The sequence below is a fragment of the Boleophthalmus pectinirostris genome, unplaced genomic scaffold, assembly GCF_026225935.1.
Source record: "Boleophthalmus pectinirostris isolate CB_2022bp ecotype Guang Dong unplaced genomic scaffold, ASM2622593v1 HiC_scaffold_5, whole genome shotgun sequence".
In the NCBI taxonomy this organism is placed as follows: domain Eukaryota; kingdom Metazoa; phylum Chordata; class Actinopteri; order Gobiiformes; family Gobiidae; genus Boleophthalmus; species Boleophthalmus pectinirostris.
Window position 1 is genome coordinate 37,104,951 of NW_026571404.1, and position 19,592 is coordinate 37,124,542.

Below are 19,592 nucleotides of genomic sequence, written 5' to 3' on the forward strand. Positions count from 1 at the left end.
TCAAGTAATCCAAAGTATTCAGATTACGTTCCTCACTTTAAGTAATTTAATGGATTATGTTACCAACTACATTTTGGGCTATGTAATCTGTAATCTTTAGGGGAATACATTTTAAAAGTAACCTTCCCAACACTGATTGTGGCTGCTGCTCAAACTCCCATTTCCTGTTTTTTGTGCTCGATGGTCAGTGCAGCGACGCCACAGAAAGCCTGATGTTTACAGCTTCTCCTGGAGGCAGCCTGAACAGAGGATCTTAAGAAAGAGGCTTGGAGAGTTAGAACAGTTCTCAGACATGTCTCTTTATTGGTTCAGGCAGGTACAGGTCTCAAATTGATTTTGCATGATTCGCCTACGCGGCGTCTCTATGCGTCGGTCATTCCTCGACAACGCTGTCAGTCGACGTCCCCCAATGTTTTCACGGAAAAACTGGGTGCCTTTTATACTAGCATAACTGTTGAGTTAGCATCTTCAACGGAAATACACACAGCAGTTTCGACCCAACACGTGTCCATCACAGACTGGCATATGCTAAAGGTTGGAGACACACCCCTTATCTGTCCCATATACATTCACAGTCCATATGACATCATATCCCAACCCCACTGACACTCCAATTTCCAGAAACATACACACCATGTCCGGGAAATAAATGACTTTATGGTGAATGGTGAATTAACATGAATGAAACTTTAAAAACACAGGGAATAAGCTCACGCCGACATAGTAGCAGTTTGACTTCAGTTCAGTCCTGCCTTTACAACACTGTCTGTGTGACTTTGAACGGATAGGCTATGTCCTCTGCGCTGTGTCCGATCACGCTCACCTTCACTGAAAGAGTGGAGAAACAGATGACGTTGAAGTGAAATCTCTATTTCGAAGTGACATGAAAAAGAAAGACGGTGCAACATATTCAAACAAATAAGTCTCAGATTACCCAGAATTCATTTCTTCACGTCTTTAAAAACATTTCTGAGAGCAGTCCTGAACATTGAGCTGGAGAAGGTGTAGATGACGGGGTCCAGAGCGCTGTTCAGATACGTCACTCCGATAGAGACCATGAACGCCAATGACATCTTTCGGATGACTTCACAGTCTTGTGGTCTGAACCTTTTTAAAACCAAACTGCCCAATCCCGTGATGATGGCGGGCAAAAAACAAACTGTAAACACCAGATTTATCACTGCAACTGACTGTATGGCTTTCTTAAACTTCTTTTGCTGGATAATTTGTTCCTGCCTTTTTAAATACCAAATGATTCTTGCTGAACAAAACAGTAGCACAAACCATGGAAGGATGAATTCGATGACATAAGCAATGTAGTGGACAGTTATCGCCAGTGGTGGTCGGGGGAAGCCAAAACTTCGACACATTGATCGGTTGCCTTGGTGTTGTAAAAGATCGGTCGTTAGTAACGGAACTCGGCAGATTATGACCACCAACCATATCAAAGGGGACAGCCAGACAGCGTGGCGTGAAGACATCAAGCTAACGCAATTCATAGGGTGGAGAACTTTGAAATAGCGATTTAGGGCCACAACAGTCATGAACGCAATGCTGGCTGAGCGGTTCACGGCTAGCATGAAGAGGTTTATCCTGCAAAATATTTCTCCGTAAATCCAGTGCTCATCTCGCAAATGTGTGTCGATCCGGAAAGGGACGCAAGCCAAAAGCAAGAAGTCGGCGAGCATTAAGTTGAACAGAAAAATGGTGTGAGATTTCCAGATTTTCATGCGGAAACAGAAGATCCACAAGGCCAAAATATTCCCGGGAAGACCGACAGTCACGATCATGACCAGAAAGACGAAGCAGGTCCAGGTCCCCTTGGGGTAGTAGCAGTCGTCGCTCATGGAGACGTTGGACATTTTGAAACACAGAAGTGTCTGAATTCTGAAAGAAAAGAAAAAAACAGGAAAGTAAAATATAAGACAGTACACGGCACAATGGTGAGGTGACTGAGGTTGAGGTTCACATGTTTTCAGTGTAATTTTGAAAATTTGAATTTTTCATTATGACATTTCTCTATTTAGACATGAAGCTTTTCTGACACTTTATAGTATTGTTATTTCAACACGTCATTTTTATTATTTTCTAGGGCCGGGCACATTAAAGCATTCATTTTGTGTTAACTAATTAATTCATTATCGCTGACAATTGTTTTAAAGCCGTTAACGCAGTTCTTATTTATTTATTTATTTACTTATTTATTTAATGTAAACGTTTGTTGCTCACTGGCTTTTATTTTGAAAAGGCCCACCGCGAGCATTTCTTTAAGTTTGATGTCTTTTCTTTACACTTTTTTCACTTTTTTCGGACTACGTGAGATGCAACGTGTCCGAGCCTCCGCTGGCTCAGAGCTTCCACGGGCTCCTAGCTCCAGTGAGGCTTTGTCTCTGCGGTCTTGCTTACATTTGCTATCACAGGGTACTCGCGAAGGCCAGGAACATTTCGTGATATGATCCTGCCCATAACTAAGTGAAATATGATTGGCTAAGACAACTGTCAATCTCAAACTTCGTTCCAGCCACCGAAGGTCCTGCAGGTGCTTCTTTAGTTCAGCGCTGCAGGAGGAGTCACTGATATACCCGGATACCACTGGGAGAAAAATTATGATTGGTCCATTTCCATTCTATTATATTAACCCTTTGTTTCCCAAGAAATATCAGTCCAAGTTTATAACAATAATCTAAAAATTATTATTAGTGTAGTGAAATCTCCTTATGACAAAAAAAAGCCTAAATGGTGGGTAGTATTGTACTGTGATAATGAGTAGATTGATTTATTCATTTGTCAGCAATTATACAGTTTGCAGTTGCATCAGAAGTTGTAATATGAGGACTGGGAATGATCAGCTTTAGTGCAACAATGCCCAGGTCAAAGAGTTCACAAGGATCATATCGACATCAGTTAGCCACAGCCTGGGCTAGTGTGGGTCCAGGTATGAACTGGATTATCTGCACTGGGTGCTTTTGCCTCCCCTTTGAAGCCATGCAAAACACATTGCTCTCTAAACATGGACTCATTGCATGGTTTTCTTGCTTTAGTCCGGGGCACTGAGATGAGACCATCATGGGGACATGTTCTCCATTGCCTGGGGAAAACTGGGATCGAGATCGTGGTGGCTCACACAAACACAGCACTGCGTCGTTACACATTAAGTTGTACACCTCCACGGCTTGGTGGAGTTCTCTGGATTGTGAATGAACTGAGTCGGACCTGGCTTGGACCACACAGAGTCTGGAGCACTCCAACTAAAAACAGTGTCCAGCTGTACCTGAATGTGTAACAGCGCTGTGGCCTGTCTGTGTTTGTGAGTCCACAATGCAATCCCGGTTAAACCCCAGACATCTCACTGTGCCACCACGGAAATATAATAATAAGGGTACATTCACACTAGGACTTTAGAACCGTGCCCAAAGCACGGATCGCCCCTGAAGGTCTGTACGTTTGTCCAGTGTGAGCGCAATCGAACCGTGCTCAGGCACGGCACGGTTGGGACTTTGAACTGATTGGAGGAGGTGGTCCAAAGCACGGCACAGTTGCTCATGTACACACACGCGCATGACGAAGCTCTGTCAGGTGCACTGATGTTACTCACAGGAGGAAAACAGTGTATAAACTCTCGCACTTATCTTCAGTAAGGACAGACAGAAGTTTAGCTGCCTCTCGTCTCCGGCTGTCATCACTGATTTGTGCTGTTTTTATATCTACAAACTCAAGGACGAGTTAAAGGACGCACATGAGTCTCACTATTTAATAGATATTTCTCCAGCTCCAGCTTTTTTTTTCTCTGTTAGCACAAATAGCACCGTGTGATGATATGTCCTACTGAGAGTACACCCTGAAGGTCACTGAACGGTCATACTGGCGTGGGAAGTATCACAGAAACGGTCAATTTGGAATGCTTTTGCAGGACATTAGAAAAGCATTTTCCAGTATAATTAGTCAGTACAGACTTGTAAATGTTCCCTGTTTGTCAAAGTTGTAGTTCATCATGAGATGAAGCACAGACTGCTGAATGAATAATGCTGAATAATGCTGTGTAAAGCGTCTTTGGGGGCAGAAAATGTCTGTAAAAGCGCTATAAATAAAGACTTACTTACAGACAAAAATGTTTCCTATTCCTTTTTTTAAATTCATTGTTCATGCATTCCTCATTGTTGACATTAACTCTTTTTTGTGCTACTCTAACTGTATTCACTGAAGGATTTACTGAGGGTATAAATACTTGAATGCTCTCTAGATGGAGACAGAGATGAGCTACCATTTCTTGATATGGTACGTTTTGAAATGTTCTCAATCATACAAACGTTGATATTTATGTCTACACTGTAAACCCAAATTTTCTTTTACATATTAAGCCAAGCTAATATTACTAATCTTTTTAATATTTTGCAAAAGGCGGGACCATTACTAAACAAAGTGTGAATTGTAAACTATTTTAAACTAGTATTTGGTGTACTAATGGCTCTGAGTGGAGACGGCTCACACTTGTATGTTTTTACCGGTGAAGGGAGAGACTTGGCACCTGAACACGCCCAAACTGCACCAAACCACATTTGACTTCTGCTCGGACTGTTGGCTGCAATTCAGCATCAGTTCGCTTTATCATCGTATGGTAAGTGAATAAATATGGTTTATGTTGAGACTAAATAGTTGGAGACATTGGTTGACGCTTGTAGCCAAATAAGGCTAACGTGAAGTTCACTTGTGGTCACGTTGCGCTCGCTATCATCTGTTAGCCACTAACAGAACAGCTAATGCTAACAGTTAACGCTGTGGGAGCCCGTAGAGATGAACGGAGGGCAAACTCCGCGGCTAAACCGCGGCTTGGGCGGATCACGCGACGAAAAATACAGTTTGAATCAAACTCGGGCGGGTGGCAGTTAACGACGCATGGACCCATAGAAGTCCTCACGGGCGCCGTGTCCTCTCACGTACACCGTGTGCACTGCGCCTCAGAACTAAACCAGGTCTAAAACCAAGACTAAAACAGAATTTTAGAATGAATGTATAGAGTTGGTGGGTTTTTTTGGGTTGTTTTTTTTATCGAGACTCGTTTTCGTTGTTTGCTATATGATTGTTCTAAAATCTAAAACCGTGGGTGCAAATGGAGAGTTTGGAGTTCAAGTTTTTAGATCATCACCACAAAATTGCATATAAGATTTGGTTGGAATTAAACACTAAAACATAGTTTGTGTTTTACAGGTGACTACCCAACATGCTGTGGAGCTGTAAATACTGTGAGTTCAGCTGTGATAAGAGAGGTTACTACCTCAGACACTACAGACCACTAATTTCTTTCTTTTTTTTTTTTTTTTTTTTTTTTTTAGATTTGTCTGAAATTCAAAAGGATTGATAACCACACTACCCATTTTATTGAAAGTTTTAAAGCTAAGAGGGGCAGCGTGGGTGACAGTTGGCACAGCTTTTGCAGCAAATGCAGGTAAAACTTTTGTAACCCGGATAAAATACATGTGCAGTAAAAGCATAAGTTCATAACATAGTTCATCTAAAATGGATAAAAAGATAATAAATTTTTATTAAAATACATAGTTCATGTTAATGGTTAAATGTATATTTACAGAAGTGTTTGCGTCTCTGTATATTTCTTTTAATTTAACATACAGTATCCATTTTCTGTCTTACAGTCACTGGATTCTACTGAAAAAAGGACAGTCACACTAAGAGGGCTTCCTTACTTACTCGGAGACAATCCCACTGAATTCTTCAAATCTAGCTTTGTAAGTGTACATTTTGTTTGTAATGTGAAACTTTTAGAATGTGACATTTATTGTATAATTTGAATATGCCAAAACTGACAAATAGTCTATACATTACGAGCTCCAGCCATTCCATAAATATTATTTATCTTAAAGTCAGATTATTATTGATTTTCAAATATTTGTTTGAACATTTGAAAATGCTTGACCAAATATTTATCATGTCAGCATAACTTGAATTTCATACAATTTATGTTTTGTCATTCTTATTGAGTCTGTTGTAGTTCAGTAATTTCATTCACTAATGGTTATGTTTCTGGCATTAATTGTTTTGTTTTTCTTTAGGATGGTGATGAATCCTTTGGCCAAATGGACATTGGGATCTTGTTAGTAAATCTGAAGGTGTCTCTCTTCCAACACCAGATCTTCACCCAGCTGCCTGAAAATCATCATTGAGGGTGAAATTGTTATGGACAAGCTGACGACCCTTATAACCCCTTGTTTGAATTGTGAAATGTAAAACACAAAAGCAAATGCTGTTACAGGGAACAAACAGAAGACTGCACTTTATTCAGGTTTAAGCATGTTACTGTTGCACTATTTTGCAATAAATTTGTGAGAAAAAAATTGTCATTTTATGTCAATTATTTAAAAAAAATATTATGATTTATAATTTGCATCTAATTATTATAAATAATAAACAATCAATAAATACTCATAAATATGAGAAATACATACTGATAAAAATAAGTAATGATTACTGTAATACACAAGTAATGGTTAGTTAATTACTTGTAAACATTAGTTTTAGAAACTTAAGTTCTTTAGTAATGGGTTATCTCGGACAGAAGACTTTATGTAAACAGAGCTTGATTTGTTTAGTTTTTGATATTGTAAAAACTAGACAACCCAGTGCAATCACTCACCACACGCGGTTTTAGTAATGATTACTAATTTGGGTTTACAGTGTATGTGTTTGATCAGCAGTTAGAGTTTAAATAAAATTGGATATATACAACTACCTATTCATATTTGAACTATTAATGAAATTAAATAATGAAATTAAATTAATTAAAATAACTTAGTATCTTACAAATAAGGAGTAATAAGGAGTGCATTAATAGAAAAGTGTTTGTAAATGTTTAACTAATAGCAGAATAGGCTTACTAATTAGACATTAATAAGGGCTGAATAAATACTAATTAATGAGAAAGTAACCATCTACAACTATGCTAATGAGCAGTTAGTTAGATGTTAATAAGTATACCCTAAAATAAAGTGTTACCAAATTTTCCAACATTTTTTATCTATTTTATTACAAATACATAATTGGTGCGAATGCTATAAACATCCATTTCCAAAAATTCTGTAACATTTCATTTTATTTACATATAAATCTGTAAAAATTTGCAAAATTTGGGGGAAATTTTTGTCAGCAAACAAAAATGTTATTAATTTCTGGGTCTTAGATGACAACACAATATTTTAATAAGATTAATCACATTTAATACAGGTGAGGACAGAGAAAATGAATATTGTTCAAATGTAGATTTTTGTCCAGCGAGTTCTTTGGTCTTGGTGCAAATTTAAAACATCAGGTTGAACAATTGTGAATTTACCTTTTGGAGATTTCATGGCATAGTACAATGTAATTAATATGGGAAAAAAATTAGATATATTTTCAAATCTAAATAGCAAAAGTTGTATTCAGACTCACCTCTTGTGTCTTGTGTGTTGTGTCTGGTGTGTCGTCTCTGTCCTCTGCTCTGCGCTCTGGCTCCACTTGGTTTTATTTATAACATTTCTAAGAATGAGGAAACCCGGGTTTAATGACTCCCTCTCGACTTGTTCAGACGCGCCTTCTTCCAGAGACGTCCTTCATCCTGATGTTGGTCTCAGCACTTGATAAATTCCTTTTTTGTTTGATTGTTTTTTTTAAGACCAAATTTGGTGGTGCATGCAGAGTTTTGGTCCTGTTTTAGTCTGGTCCAGTCCTGCCTTCACACAAACAAAAACAAAAACAGACTCAGCTGGGACTAACTTGAAACTAAACCTGGACTAAACTTGGACTAAACCAGGATTAGAACAGGACCAAACCAATTTTTTTCTAGGATGCTCTTGTCCTGGTCTAGTCCTGGTCTTGTGCCAAATGAATCCTAATCAAGTCCTGGTCTAGTGCTAGTTTAGTCTTGGTCTAGTCCTCATCTAATCTTGGTCTAGTCCTGGTCTAGTGCTGGTCTAGTTCTACTCCAGTGCTGGTCTAACGCTGGTCTATTCCTTGTCTTATCCTAGTCTAGTGCTGGTCTGGTCCTGGTCTACTGCTGGTTGAATTCCAGTTTAGTCCTGGTCTAGTCCTCGTATCAGTCCTGGTTTATTCCCATTTTATATATAATGTATGTGCACGTGTGAACACTCTTGGTTTGGTCCTGTTCTAGTCCTGGTTTAGTTCTGGTCTAGTCCACATTTTTATAGTTCTGCACTTCTCGACTCAATGCGCACTGCTGCCATCGCCTTGTCGCTGTCGTTTTTGATTGATGGATCTGCGTTGAGGTCTACGCACCGCGAAGTAATTCACCGCCAAAACGCTGGGGGGCTAGAATATATTCATTCATATAAATGATCTATGCGACCGGCAGACATATAATCTCTGAAAAGTTTGACATGAACCATCTCCAACATGACAGAGGCACAGAACAGACTCACCGTCAGCAGAACATCCCTCTGTCACAGAAAGAACACTCATATGCATATTTGAGTCGTGTCCTTTAGTCCAACAGAAGCTGAACCGCCTCAGAACACAAGGAGTGAGCTGTTTTTTGAGTGCTTCGTTTATGCCAATTAGCCATACGGTTTTAAGTTTAGTTTCTGTAAAACATAAACAAATATGCGCAAAGCTGCAATAAACACATTATTACTCAATGTATATTGGAAAAAAAGGAAAGCGGAGTACAAGAAATGTGTGTAGAGCAGTGGTAGGGAGGACCAATCAGAGCCCTTATTGTCTGCGTCGCTTCCCCCGCTGTCTGCGTCGTTTCAATGCACAGTTAGAACATTTCGGAGGTGTACGTCGGTCGATGCAAACGCAGACGATTTTGACGTTGGACCGTAAATTGGCTTTCAGTATACGTCAGATTGTAGAGACTCACATCTGTACACACCACAGACTGTATAAAGATGTGGACTAAGTGTGACGTCACCACAGCATTTCGCTCCAGTCAAATGAAGCTCATCGAGGCTGAAGTTATATGGGTGAATTTGGAGCGCCGTATTAGAAATAGAAATTTATTTACAGACAAAATGGTGATATAAAAACACCTGGATGGATCATGTAGAGCGGGTTAATGACGATGCTTACTGCAGAGACAGGGAACCACAATTTCTCAAAGTAAAATCAATTGGAAACAGAGTCGATGGAGCCGGACGTGCGCCAATGTTCACTTCCTATTTGGAACGCAACAACTAGCAGCAGCTTAACTATGTCCATTTATATTTACAGTCTACAGCACACACACTCACATCATGGGGGACAAAAATCAGGTCAAATTCAAGACGTAAATCCTTTATTATTAGATCAAGAACATGCTTTAAAGTTCAAATATGAGATACGTTTGGTTAAGGTTTGGATCATTCTCCAGGAAATAAATGCATGTCAATGTAATATCTCCAGAAAGCATGGAAATTCACCAAAAGTGTGTGTGCGCAAGTCTGAACACAGCTAAAGATGGCACCTATGTTAATGAGCCAGATACAGGAAGAATAACAGATTTATATAAAAAGACCCTGCCCTACCTGGGAAGCGAATCAAGAACCATCTCACCGTGGGTCAGGAGATTAGTTAAAAACAACAGCATGTCCACAGATAAACTTGTACAGATAAAATGAAGGCTTGTTTCTACAGGATATTGTCAGTAATATTTCATATTTTGTAAAGAAGAAAAAAGTATAGTCAATATTTATTTTGTACACACAGACAGTGAGACTGTGCTACTAAATTACCAAAAAATGATTTTTGTGCAATTCAAGACATGCTGAATGTCAAGACAACTGAAAATGTGCATAAAGTTGTTGTTCAAATATCACAATTCAAGACATGCTGGAATGTTGTTACCTCCTCAAAAAGAAGCATAATAGTGGTGTTTAGTTTCATCACCTCCAATTATCAACACCGATGTTCCCTGTTAATGCCACAGGCCGTCCTCATCTCAAGTGTCATCATGAACTCATAAAAGAGCAACATGTACAACTTTGTACAAACACACCGCACATGAGCCTGGAGCAGAAGCTCTGAGCTCGGGTAACAGCAGCAGGCAACAGCGGTAAAGAGGAGCAGTGACCATACCGCGCAGCTCCTCAGGATGGGGCTGGGGTCCTTGGTCTGGTTCTCCGAGCGCGTTGGTCAGATGGTCTGGAGATTCCGTCCTCCATGTGCTGGTTTCAGACGGGGACGAGCAAGACCAGTGCTTGATGGACTGGGTCTGAGTGAGTATGTTCCATCCTCTGCGCACTGGTTCCGTGTGGGGAAAGTGAGAATTTGCTGTGGACTACAGGTCCGGTCGGGCTGCTAAGATCCTCCGTGCTTAAGAACCTGTTTCCGAGGTGGTGCAAAGCATCTGGACAGAGGCGTGAGTCCAGTTTGGTTGGTTTTATGTTGTGCTGAGCGTCCGTCCTCTGCGCTCTTGGTTCTTCCCGGGGAAAGTTCTTCTCAGGCCGAGGCTCCTAACACCACTCCACTCCAGCTCATCTGAGCTGGACTGGAGCTGCTCCCGCTGGTCCAGGACTCTGGTTTGGCTCTAGTCCAATGGTATTTCTCACACTAGGCTAAAAGCAGGACATTTTTTAAGTTGAATCAATTGAATAGGCTCTTGCCTATTGCCATAAAATTATTTGGTTAATTAAAGCCTAAAATAACAAATGCTGGTTGCTACGTGATCACGGGGAACACCAGGACCTCTCTGTGCGTGCAGGTCCTGAACAGGGGTACGCACCCCCAATATTGACTCACTCTGGAGCCACACGTTCACACATTGGTTCTTGCTCTGATCTTCATGTATTACATTCTCTGTATTGGCCATTGTTGGCAAAATAATTCAGAAATGAATCGCTGCTGCGTCTGGAGAACAATCTGTTACTGCGCTGGAGTCGTACAGCGTGAGTCAGCCCATCTGCCGATTACTGCCAAAATGGCGACACCTAGTGCATGACGAGCCGATATAACGTCAGCTCCCGGAGCTCTATGGCTGAAATGATCCAAATGATTTTAGTGAAGGTGTGTGGAGTTTAAAAACACACTGAAGCATTTCCTGTATTATCACATGACATCACAAGGTGGAATGGGGCGTTTTCAATTTGAGAGCCTAAATATGCTGAATTTGTGTGAAAAAAAGTACAACTCCTTTATCTGTTCAATCCCTCTGTCAACCATTCTGCTACTTTTGTTCATTTGACACAATTTAATTTTTCTTTTTAATTTGTTTCTATCTTTTTTTGTTTTATACTATTCACCTCTATAAAAAACTATAACCTTATATAAGCATGTTCACAGCAATCTCTTCCACTCCTCTTCTCTCCTCCCTCTCTTTCTCCTCTTCCACATCTCTCCCTTCCTTCTCTCTCCTCTCCCTCTCTTTTCACCTCCTTTCACCTTCTTTTCCTCTTTTCCACTCCATGTCCCTCCTCTCTCCTTTCTCTCCATTTCCTTCTCACAGCAAAAACTGGACGGTTCAAATTTCGGGGTAAAATATTTCAGAGTTGGGATTATTTACCAGAGTTGATATGGTTAAAGTTAATTCAAATTCCCCTAGTGTTAATTCAACTTTCTCTAGTGTTAATTTAGCTCCTCCCACCCACCACTTCAAACTCCCACGAGAGAAGACCAGTTTGAACCAGTTTTGTACATAATTAACATAACAGAGATGTGGAGATTGTAGAACTATGTGAGATCTGGGCTGGAGTGGTTGCACCACTGAGCAGCTCAGACAAACAACCCACAAGAGTCATTCTGTTTCTCAAGTCAGCTGAAAGAGAGGGCAGAGGTGATGGATGGAGAGATATGGAAGAGGAGAGTAGTGCGAGTTTTAAGATGATCTGAAAACTGAAAAAAACAAACAAAATGGATTTAAACATCACACTTTCAGGAGCCTGTGATCAACACGAGCGTTCATGGTTCTGTTTAGGAGTTAAATTTTCAACAAAAAGGTTACAGTGCCCCTCCTTGAACCACCACCTTAACGTGGTGGAGGGGTTTGAGTGCCTGGATGATCCCAGGAGCTATGTTGTCGGGGGCTTCATGTGCCTGGTAGGGTCACCCAAGGCAAACAGGTCCAAGAGGACGGGTCAGACTACTAGGTCAATTCAAAAGCCTTCCCCCATGGGGCCTGGCCGGGCACAACCTGAAGGAGCGATGTGGGGCCGTTCTCCCGTGGACCCACCACCCTCAGGAGGATCAGTAAGATCTGGGCGGCAGTCGAAGGCAGGGGCCTCCAGCTCTGGGGACATGGAATGTCACATCACTGTGGGGGGGGGGGGGGCTGAGCTTGTGCGGGAGGTTAAGTGTTACTGTTACTATAGTCAGCCTCACCTCCACACGCAGCTCTGGAACCCAACTCCTTGAAAGGGGCTGGACTCTTAATTTCTCTGGCATTGCACACAGAAAGTGTGAAAGCTGGTGTGGACCTGCTCATTGCCCCACAGCTCAACCGCCGATACTTGAACCTCGGATCCAGGAGGAGCAGTGAATCTGGAGAAGGCATTCGACTGGTGCCCTTTGCCAAGGGCTGTCCGGTCCCTGTATGACCGGAGCAGGAGCTGTGTTCACATTGCCAGCAGTAAGTCAGACCTGTTCCCGGTGCATGTTGGACTCCACCAGGTCTGCCCTTTGTCATCGGTTCTGTTCATTGTATTTCTGGACAGAATTTCTAGCGACATTGTGTTAAGTAACAGAGCAGTGCTTTCAGATAGCTTCTCAACCTCACTTTGCTTTTGTCAGAATAACTTGGATGATTCAGCTCAACACCATGGATCACCTGCAGAAGCTCAGATCTGTCCCAAAATAGTTTACCCATGTGTTAAAACTGAACTCCTTTCTCATATAAAGAGTCAGTGCACTGCAGGTCAAAATGCTTAGAGGTCTAACACAATACAATTATGGATAAAACTGAAAAAAGGTTTTTCACAGTAGGAGCAGCCTCCAAAGTTTGACATCACACACACTGTCCTCACACTACCAACGAAACTCTGACCATTTTATTCACACACATAAAGTCACTTCCACACATTAAAGTATGAAAAGAAAATGTATACAGTATTCTGTACATGTACCAAATATAAACACAAACAAAAAAAGAAAACAATGATATCTAGTCTACAGTGCTGTGAATACATTTTCATAGCAACAGTAACATTTTCACTGGTCGCTGTTGTCACCCTTGCTCTCCTGGCCTTCATCCTCATCCTCCTGGACATCCACGTGCTGCTCTCTGTTTGCCCATAGATTTTCGTCCACATCACAGTGGATATTTTCCCTCGTGATGCAGCGATGGAAGAAACGGTGCACTCAACCATCCCCTACACTGATCCTCTGTGATGTCCTCACACACAGCCTCCAGAGCACAGAGCAGGGACCTCTGGTCTTGAGCCTGATGTTCATACACTCTACACCTCCACGCAGAAAAAAATCCTCAGCTGGATTGAGGAAAGGAGTGTACAGAGGTAGTAGCTCCATGAGCATCCTTGGATGGGTGGTGAACCAGGCTCTGATGAGCGGGCTACTGTGGAAATTCACATTATTCCACATGATCACATAGTGTGATAGAGTGATAGGTGAGGCCCTTAGAGACATCTCTCATTTTCTGGGACCAGATCAGTATAAAGATGGTCCAAGAAAATGAGGAGCTTTGAGTGGGCATAAACTGGGGATGTGTGGTGCCTCACTATTCTCAAATAGGGCAGCACACATTTTTATATTGCCCCCTCACTGTCCTGGGACATCCACTGTGGCCCACTGGCCAACGATGTTACAGCCACGTCTGCAGCCCTTGGCGAGGCTGAAACCAGCCTTATCGACAAACACGAGGATGTGAGGTGTTTCATTCCCTTAGAAGGCCATTATTCTCTACAAGAGAGTAAAAAAATCTGATTAGTCATAGAGAGTCATAGAGTCATACACAACAGTAATATGAAATTACACAGGATTATTCTGTGTTCACCACAAGTTCAATATAACCCACTACTCCAGTGGTTCCAAACCCGGGGTACAGGCCTATGCAGAGGTACTGTGGTGAGTATTTGGCACAAAGAGAAGGAAGAAATACTGAAGACAGTTTTCTGTTGCAGTTTTTAGGCAAAATGCTGTAGTCAGATTCTGAAGGTAAAGAGGATAGTGAAAAACAACCAAAAAGTTGAACCACTGCTTACTGTAATTACTGTAAGATTACAATGATAAACAACCAATAACTGACTTACCTGCACATACTGGTGCCACAGCTCTTTCACTCTGTCAGTGTTCTTCAAATGGCACCCTGTAAATCTGCTTCATGTTCATCTGATGCTCTATTGGGGAGATGCTGATAGAGTTGACAGGCACATGAGACTGCTTCAGCGACCTGCCTCTGCTATTGTGAGGCCATGGTTGACAACATGGTCTATAATTGTGGCCCGAATTTCATCCTGGACAGCATGTTGTCTTTGTGCTCCTCAGCCTCTACTCCCTTTTCCACTACCATGCATCCTCACTCCTCTTCTTCTTCTTCTTCTTCCTCCTCCTTCTCTTCCTCGAGCAGGAAGTTTGGTGAGGTGCCTCCATGTTCATACTGTAAATGGTACTGGCCCTGGCCGAGCTCTATATTCACATGTTTGGGAGCATTCACAATCACAGACAGCATCTGTCAGGTAACGACAAACAAACTGATTGGTCGTTTGAGATGTGGGAAACTCCTCCTTTGTTAGTCAAGTTCTAATTTCACCTGACTGTCAATTCATGTCATGAATTTATCAAATGTTCCAAGAAATTCATATATGGTGTTCATGGTGTTATGTTCTTGACTAATTTTGACAGTTGAACAGACTATTGTGCAGATGATGACTTAGACAATGAAATCAGTCTGACATGTTTTGGAGAGAACAAACATTAGACTGAGAATCAACTCATTAGTTTAGATCAGCAAGATCAATTTATTTGGAATATGTGGTAAACTTGGGCTCTTTGTGCAAACTGTAGGCGTCTTGTACAGAACCATGCTCAAAGACGCACTGAGACACTTGACACATGCACTAAGACACTGGCCATTTTGATAAAATCAGTGATAAATGTCATTCTGTTGTGAATGATTGTAAGGTGGTTTGGAGATTTGTCCATGTTGTTTTTAGAATGTCATTTCTGTTTCAAGAAATGAGCCAAACCAATGGAGAAAAACTGTAATATACAGTGTGAAATAGTGCATGAAAAACCTATGAAGCCTTTTGCATTCTGCACAAAGTCTCCTTCAGAGGTCACACAGAGGTCTTGAAGAGGCTGCTGGACGCTGGGGCCATGTTTTTATACAGTTGAGTTTACTGGTGCCAGAAGGGGGCGCCAAAGGCTAATCATTCTCAAGCAACAACTCAAACAAGGCACATACTTTTAAGTTAAACAATGTGAAATATAAGTGTCCACATATATTTTAAGAAAATACAAACTTGGAGCTCAGTGTGCAAGATTTCAACCAAATAAATAAACCGAAGTGTTTTCTCTGGGTCTAGTTTATTGACTAAATCTGTAAATGTGTTCACAGTACAGAGTGTGTATGACTTAGTGTTTCTGCTCTCAGCTGGATGCCACGGCCGTGCACTGGGCGTGCAGAGGGGGCAGTCTCCCCGCTCTGCAGCTCCTCCTCGACCAGGGCGCCAAGTTCACCTCCAGAGACAAGGTACCACCAGGAGAACACTCACTGAACACAAGCACCATACTGGCCCCTATAACACACACACACACACACACACACACACACACACACACACACACACAAACACACAAACACAACACACACACACACACACACACACACACACACACACACACACACACAACACACACACACACACACACACACACACACACACACACACACACACAACACACACACACACAACACACACACACAAACAACACACACAAACACACACACACACACACACACACACACACACACACACACACACACACAACACACACACAAACACACACAAACACACACACAACACACACACACACAAACACACACAGGCAGTTTATACAGATTTTATGGGACAGTGCACATCAATTAATCTGTGTTACAAACTTGTAGTCAACTTTGTACTAGCAGAGTTTTTTCTTCTACAAAAACAATCAGTATCAGTTACTATGAAATAAGGTGTAATACTGAAGGGGTTGAAGTTACACTGGGTTAAATGTTACATTGTTCTTAAGCAGGAAGGTACACTGCATGAAGAGTACAGGGGAATAAAGTCACCTTTAGGTTAACTAACAATAATATTATACATATTTTTAATTAGGATTTATACTTTTTGATATTTAGCAGGTGTAATTTTTAGTATCAGGAAAAATCTGATATTTGGGGAAAATGATCATATGGGGAGGTAATATACAATCCTGACTTTTTTTTGAGAGACCTTCACATCCAGTGTGTTCTGGGATGTTGCAGATTTGCAGCATTGGTCCGGTGTGGTAAATTAACACTGAAGACTGAAAATGATATGAACACTAACTTTATGTGTATATCACTTTTCATAACAATGAAAACATAAAGCAGAGTGTAACAGCTTTACAGTGGCAGAACAACATCACTTTTTCATGTGGTTCTCCAAGAAACAATTTTTATGCTTTGTAAAGCACAAAAGTACTTTACACTTCTGGCAGGCCGTTTGTGTGTAGCCATTCTTGTACAGTCTGCATCATCCACGTTTATCAGCATGGATGTGAAAAAAGGCTCCTGAGTAAAAAAAGCTCATAAAATATGGATGTGGAGTAAGTAGGTAACTAGCATTTAGCTGTTGCAAATCTGCAACACCTGTCTGGAGAGGGTTAATAATTTGCATATTTTCACAGACTAAAAGTAGAAATATCTATGAGTGTATCTGAGTGTTTGTCCTCGTGCTTGTGTCCAGCTGCTAAGTGCTACTCTGCACGTGGCCGTCAGGACTGGACTCATCTCATCCACTGTGGAGCCGACGTCAACTACTGCAATTCACTGTAGATGGATTCTCATGCTTATGTTTTAGTCTTTTTATGTAAATGTTACACACTGTAGCTTTAAAATTATGGCTAAATAATTTTGAATGACTTTTTTTTCTTTCTTTTTTTTTTTAAGAAACATTCAGAATACAACTTGCTTTGTCCTTTCTTTCATTTCTTAACATGTAAGAACAACGCACGGTCATCAAATAAAACATTGGTAATGAAACAGATGGCATTGCCCTGTAAATGTATAAGTCTATCATTGACGAATAAACAAAATAAATTAAAATCTAAGAAAAAAAAAATCCAATCTGTGAGGGCATCTGACAATGTGTCAAGCAACACCGCTGACTAATCTCAGCTTCAAATAAATAAAGAAAAGGTTCATTATCCAGCAACGTGTACCAGAATTAAGATGGATCTGTGCTTAGAAAAATCAACTTCACTGAGGTCTGGTCTGGTCCTTTGTGTGATAAGATTTCAGCAAATACAGACAGAACACAGCCTTTTTATAAATGCCTAGAAAAAGATCTAAACATTGATTCAGTCTTTTATGTTCTCAATTAAATCAAATGAGTTAAATGTTAGTAGCAGTCCGACACCTGGAGAGGGGTGATCAGGAAGAACTTTGTGAATTGAACTTCGGTGGTGTTCTGGTATTGGACTTCTGTTCTAGCCACAGTTTGTCCAGAGCGAACACCATGTTCAAGCACAAGGATGTTCCTCAGTGCATGGAGCACCAGGACCACCAGACCAGAGGTCCTTGATCAACTTTATTGTTGTGTCATCTGATTTTCAGCAGCATTTCTTGGACCCTCAGGTGAAGAGACTCATCCATCACCCTGGCTGAAGTCACTGACGTGGCTCCTCAGTGGCAAGGTTCTGGAAGTGGATGAGATCAGAGTATTTTAAACCTTTGGATGTTGTGGGGTTGTGTTGGCTGACACGCCTTTGCACCATCACGTGGTAGTCGGGGCAGTATCTCTGGTTTGACAGACCAGGGTGGTGGTCCCTTTCTACTGGAGGGTGTGTTCCAACTACAGGGGAATCACAGGGGAATCACACTCCTCAGCCTCCCCAGTAAAGTCTATTCCACAGATTGGAGAGGAGAACTGACCCATACTCAAACCTCTAATTCAGGAAGAGCAGTGTGGGTTTTATCACGGTCACAGAACACTGGACCAGCTCTATACTCTTCAGCAGATGCTCAAGGGTTCATTTCCCAACCAGTCCACATGTGCTTTGTGGATCTGGAGATGACATTCCACCATGTCCCTTGTGGTGTCCTTTGCGTGGTGCTTCCGGAGGATGGGGACAGGGGCCCTTTGCTAAGAGCTGTGTGGTCCTTGTATGACTGGAGTAGGAGCTGTGTTCACAATGCCACGCTGCAGCTCTCAGGGCTGAGAAATGAGTGTGAAATGGTTCTAATAGGGTTTAGACTTAAACTGGGTATGGACAGATAGAGTGGGTCTACAAGGCTCTGTGTACTTTTGGACTGGTTCTGACTGCGTTTAGACTGGTCCAAACAGTGCCCGGGCACCAGCCTTCTGGAGGCTAGAGGTAAGAGGACATTTTGGATTTGATCATGTGACATGTCAGAGTACTGATGCAGGGAGAGTGCAGAGTGTTGTTCATCAGTGTTCCACTGATGTTCACAGAGTGAGGCCTAATCAGCACAAATAGAACCCAGATCTCCACAAAACACAAGGGACCAGTCACAGCTGCATCATGTTGGACACTTTTTCACAGTTTTGAACTTCTTTGAACTTTGCACATATTACATCTTACATTTCCAAACATTTTAGGTTTAATCCAAAAACATTCATTTTGTTTTCTTATGTACATCAACTTCTTGGGTGGTTTTTAAAGACAATAGGAGATGAATTTACCTTGTTCACAGGTTTCAGCTGCTGCCTCTTTATCTTCAGAAAAAAATCCAAAATTCAGAATAACCACTGTTGCTGTTTATTTATATCCATGAAAACATTACCACAAAGGCAATAAAAACATTCTTCCTTTAGACAATAGAATGTGTTTTTTCAACATTAAATAGTAATACTTTCTTTTCTATTCCCATGTGGTTTTATATGTGTGTAATCCTCAGTGTTCCAGTAGGTTCCATATTGGTCCATGTGTGTACACTAGTCTATGTGCTCTTATAATTGTTCTGATCCAGCTCAACATCATCCTAAAGACATTCAGGAAAGCTTCATTTCTGTCCTGTGAATGTATTTTTTTTTTATATATCTGCTCAAATGAGTATCTAGTTTCATTACTAGTTTTTGTATTGAGTACTGTGTATTTTCTGATACTTTTGACTCTTAAACTTCTAACAGATTTGTCATCACTTGTACAAATATTTACAATTTTGCTTGAATGCATTTCCCATTTTGATTTCCTGGATTGCAACAGTTTAGGAATCAAGTCTCAAACTTTTTTTTAGAATAAGCAAACTCACTTCAAACATGTAAGCATTCTTTCAGTGTTTAAGGAGTAGACCAGTATTAAACCAGGACCACTGTTGGGCAAGTTACTTTGAAACTGTAATGCGTTATTTATGACCTATTACTGTCATTTCAAAGTAATTCGTTACATTACAATATTACTGCATTTAAAATGTAAGGCATTACATTACTATTGCATTACTTTAAGTTACTCTCACC

General features: G+C 41.0%; 1 protein-coding gene across 2 annotated transcripts; it reads right to left on the bottom strand.

Moving 5' to 3' along the window:
• Positions 1-278: 278 nt before the first annotated feature.
• Positions 279-7,504, bottom strand: LOC110154518 (hydroxycarboxylic acid receptor 2-like). 2 transcript variants are annotated; one of them, XM_055162702.1, is made up of 3 exons: positions 7,438-7,504; positions 935-1,887; positions 279-828 (listed from the first exon to the last, which is right to left on the bottom strand). In XM_055162702.1, the coding sequence occupies exon 2, from the start codon at positions 1,860-1,862 to the stop codon at positions 942-944; it is 921 nt and encodes a 306-aa protein (XP_055018677.1). In that variant the 5' UTR covers positions 1,863-1,887; positions 7,438-7,504; the 3' UTR covers positions 279-828; positions 935-941. The 2 variants fall into 2 exon arrangements, with proteins under 2 accessions (XP_055018677.1, XP_020774171.2); XM_020918512.2 differs by having other exon boundaries at positions 279-1,887.
• Positions 7,505-19,592: the final 12,088 nt, after the last annotated feature.

What these genes read in the sequence shown, in the direction of transcription:
- LOC110154518 (XM_055162702.1), bottom strand. Translation starts at nt 1,862, where the DNA reads ATGTCCAACGTCTCCATGAGCGACGACTGCTACTACCCCAAGGGGACC.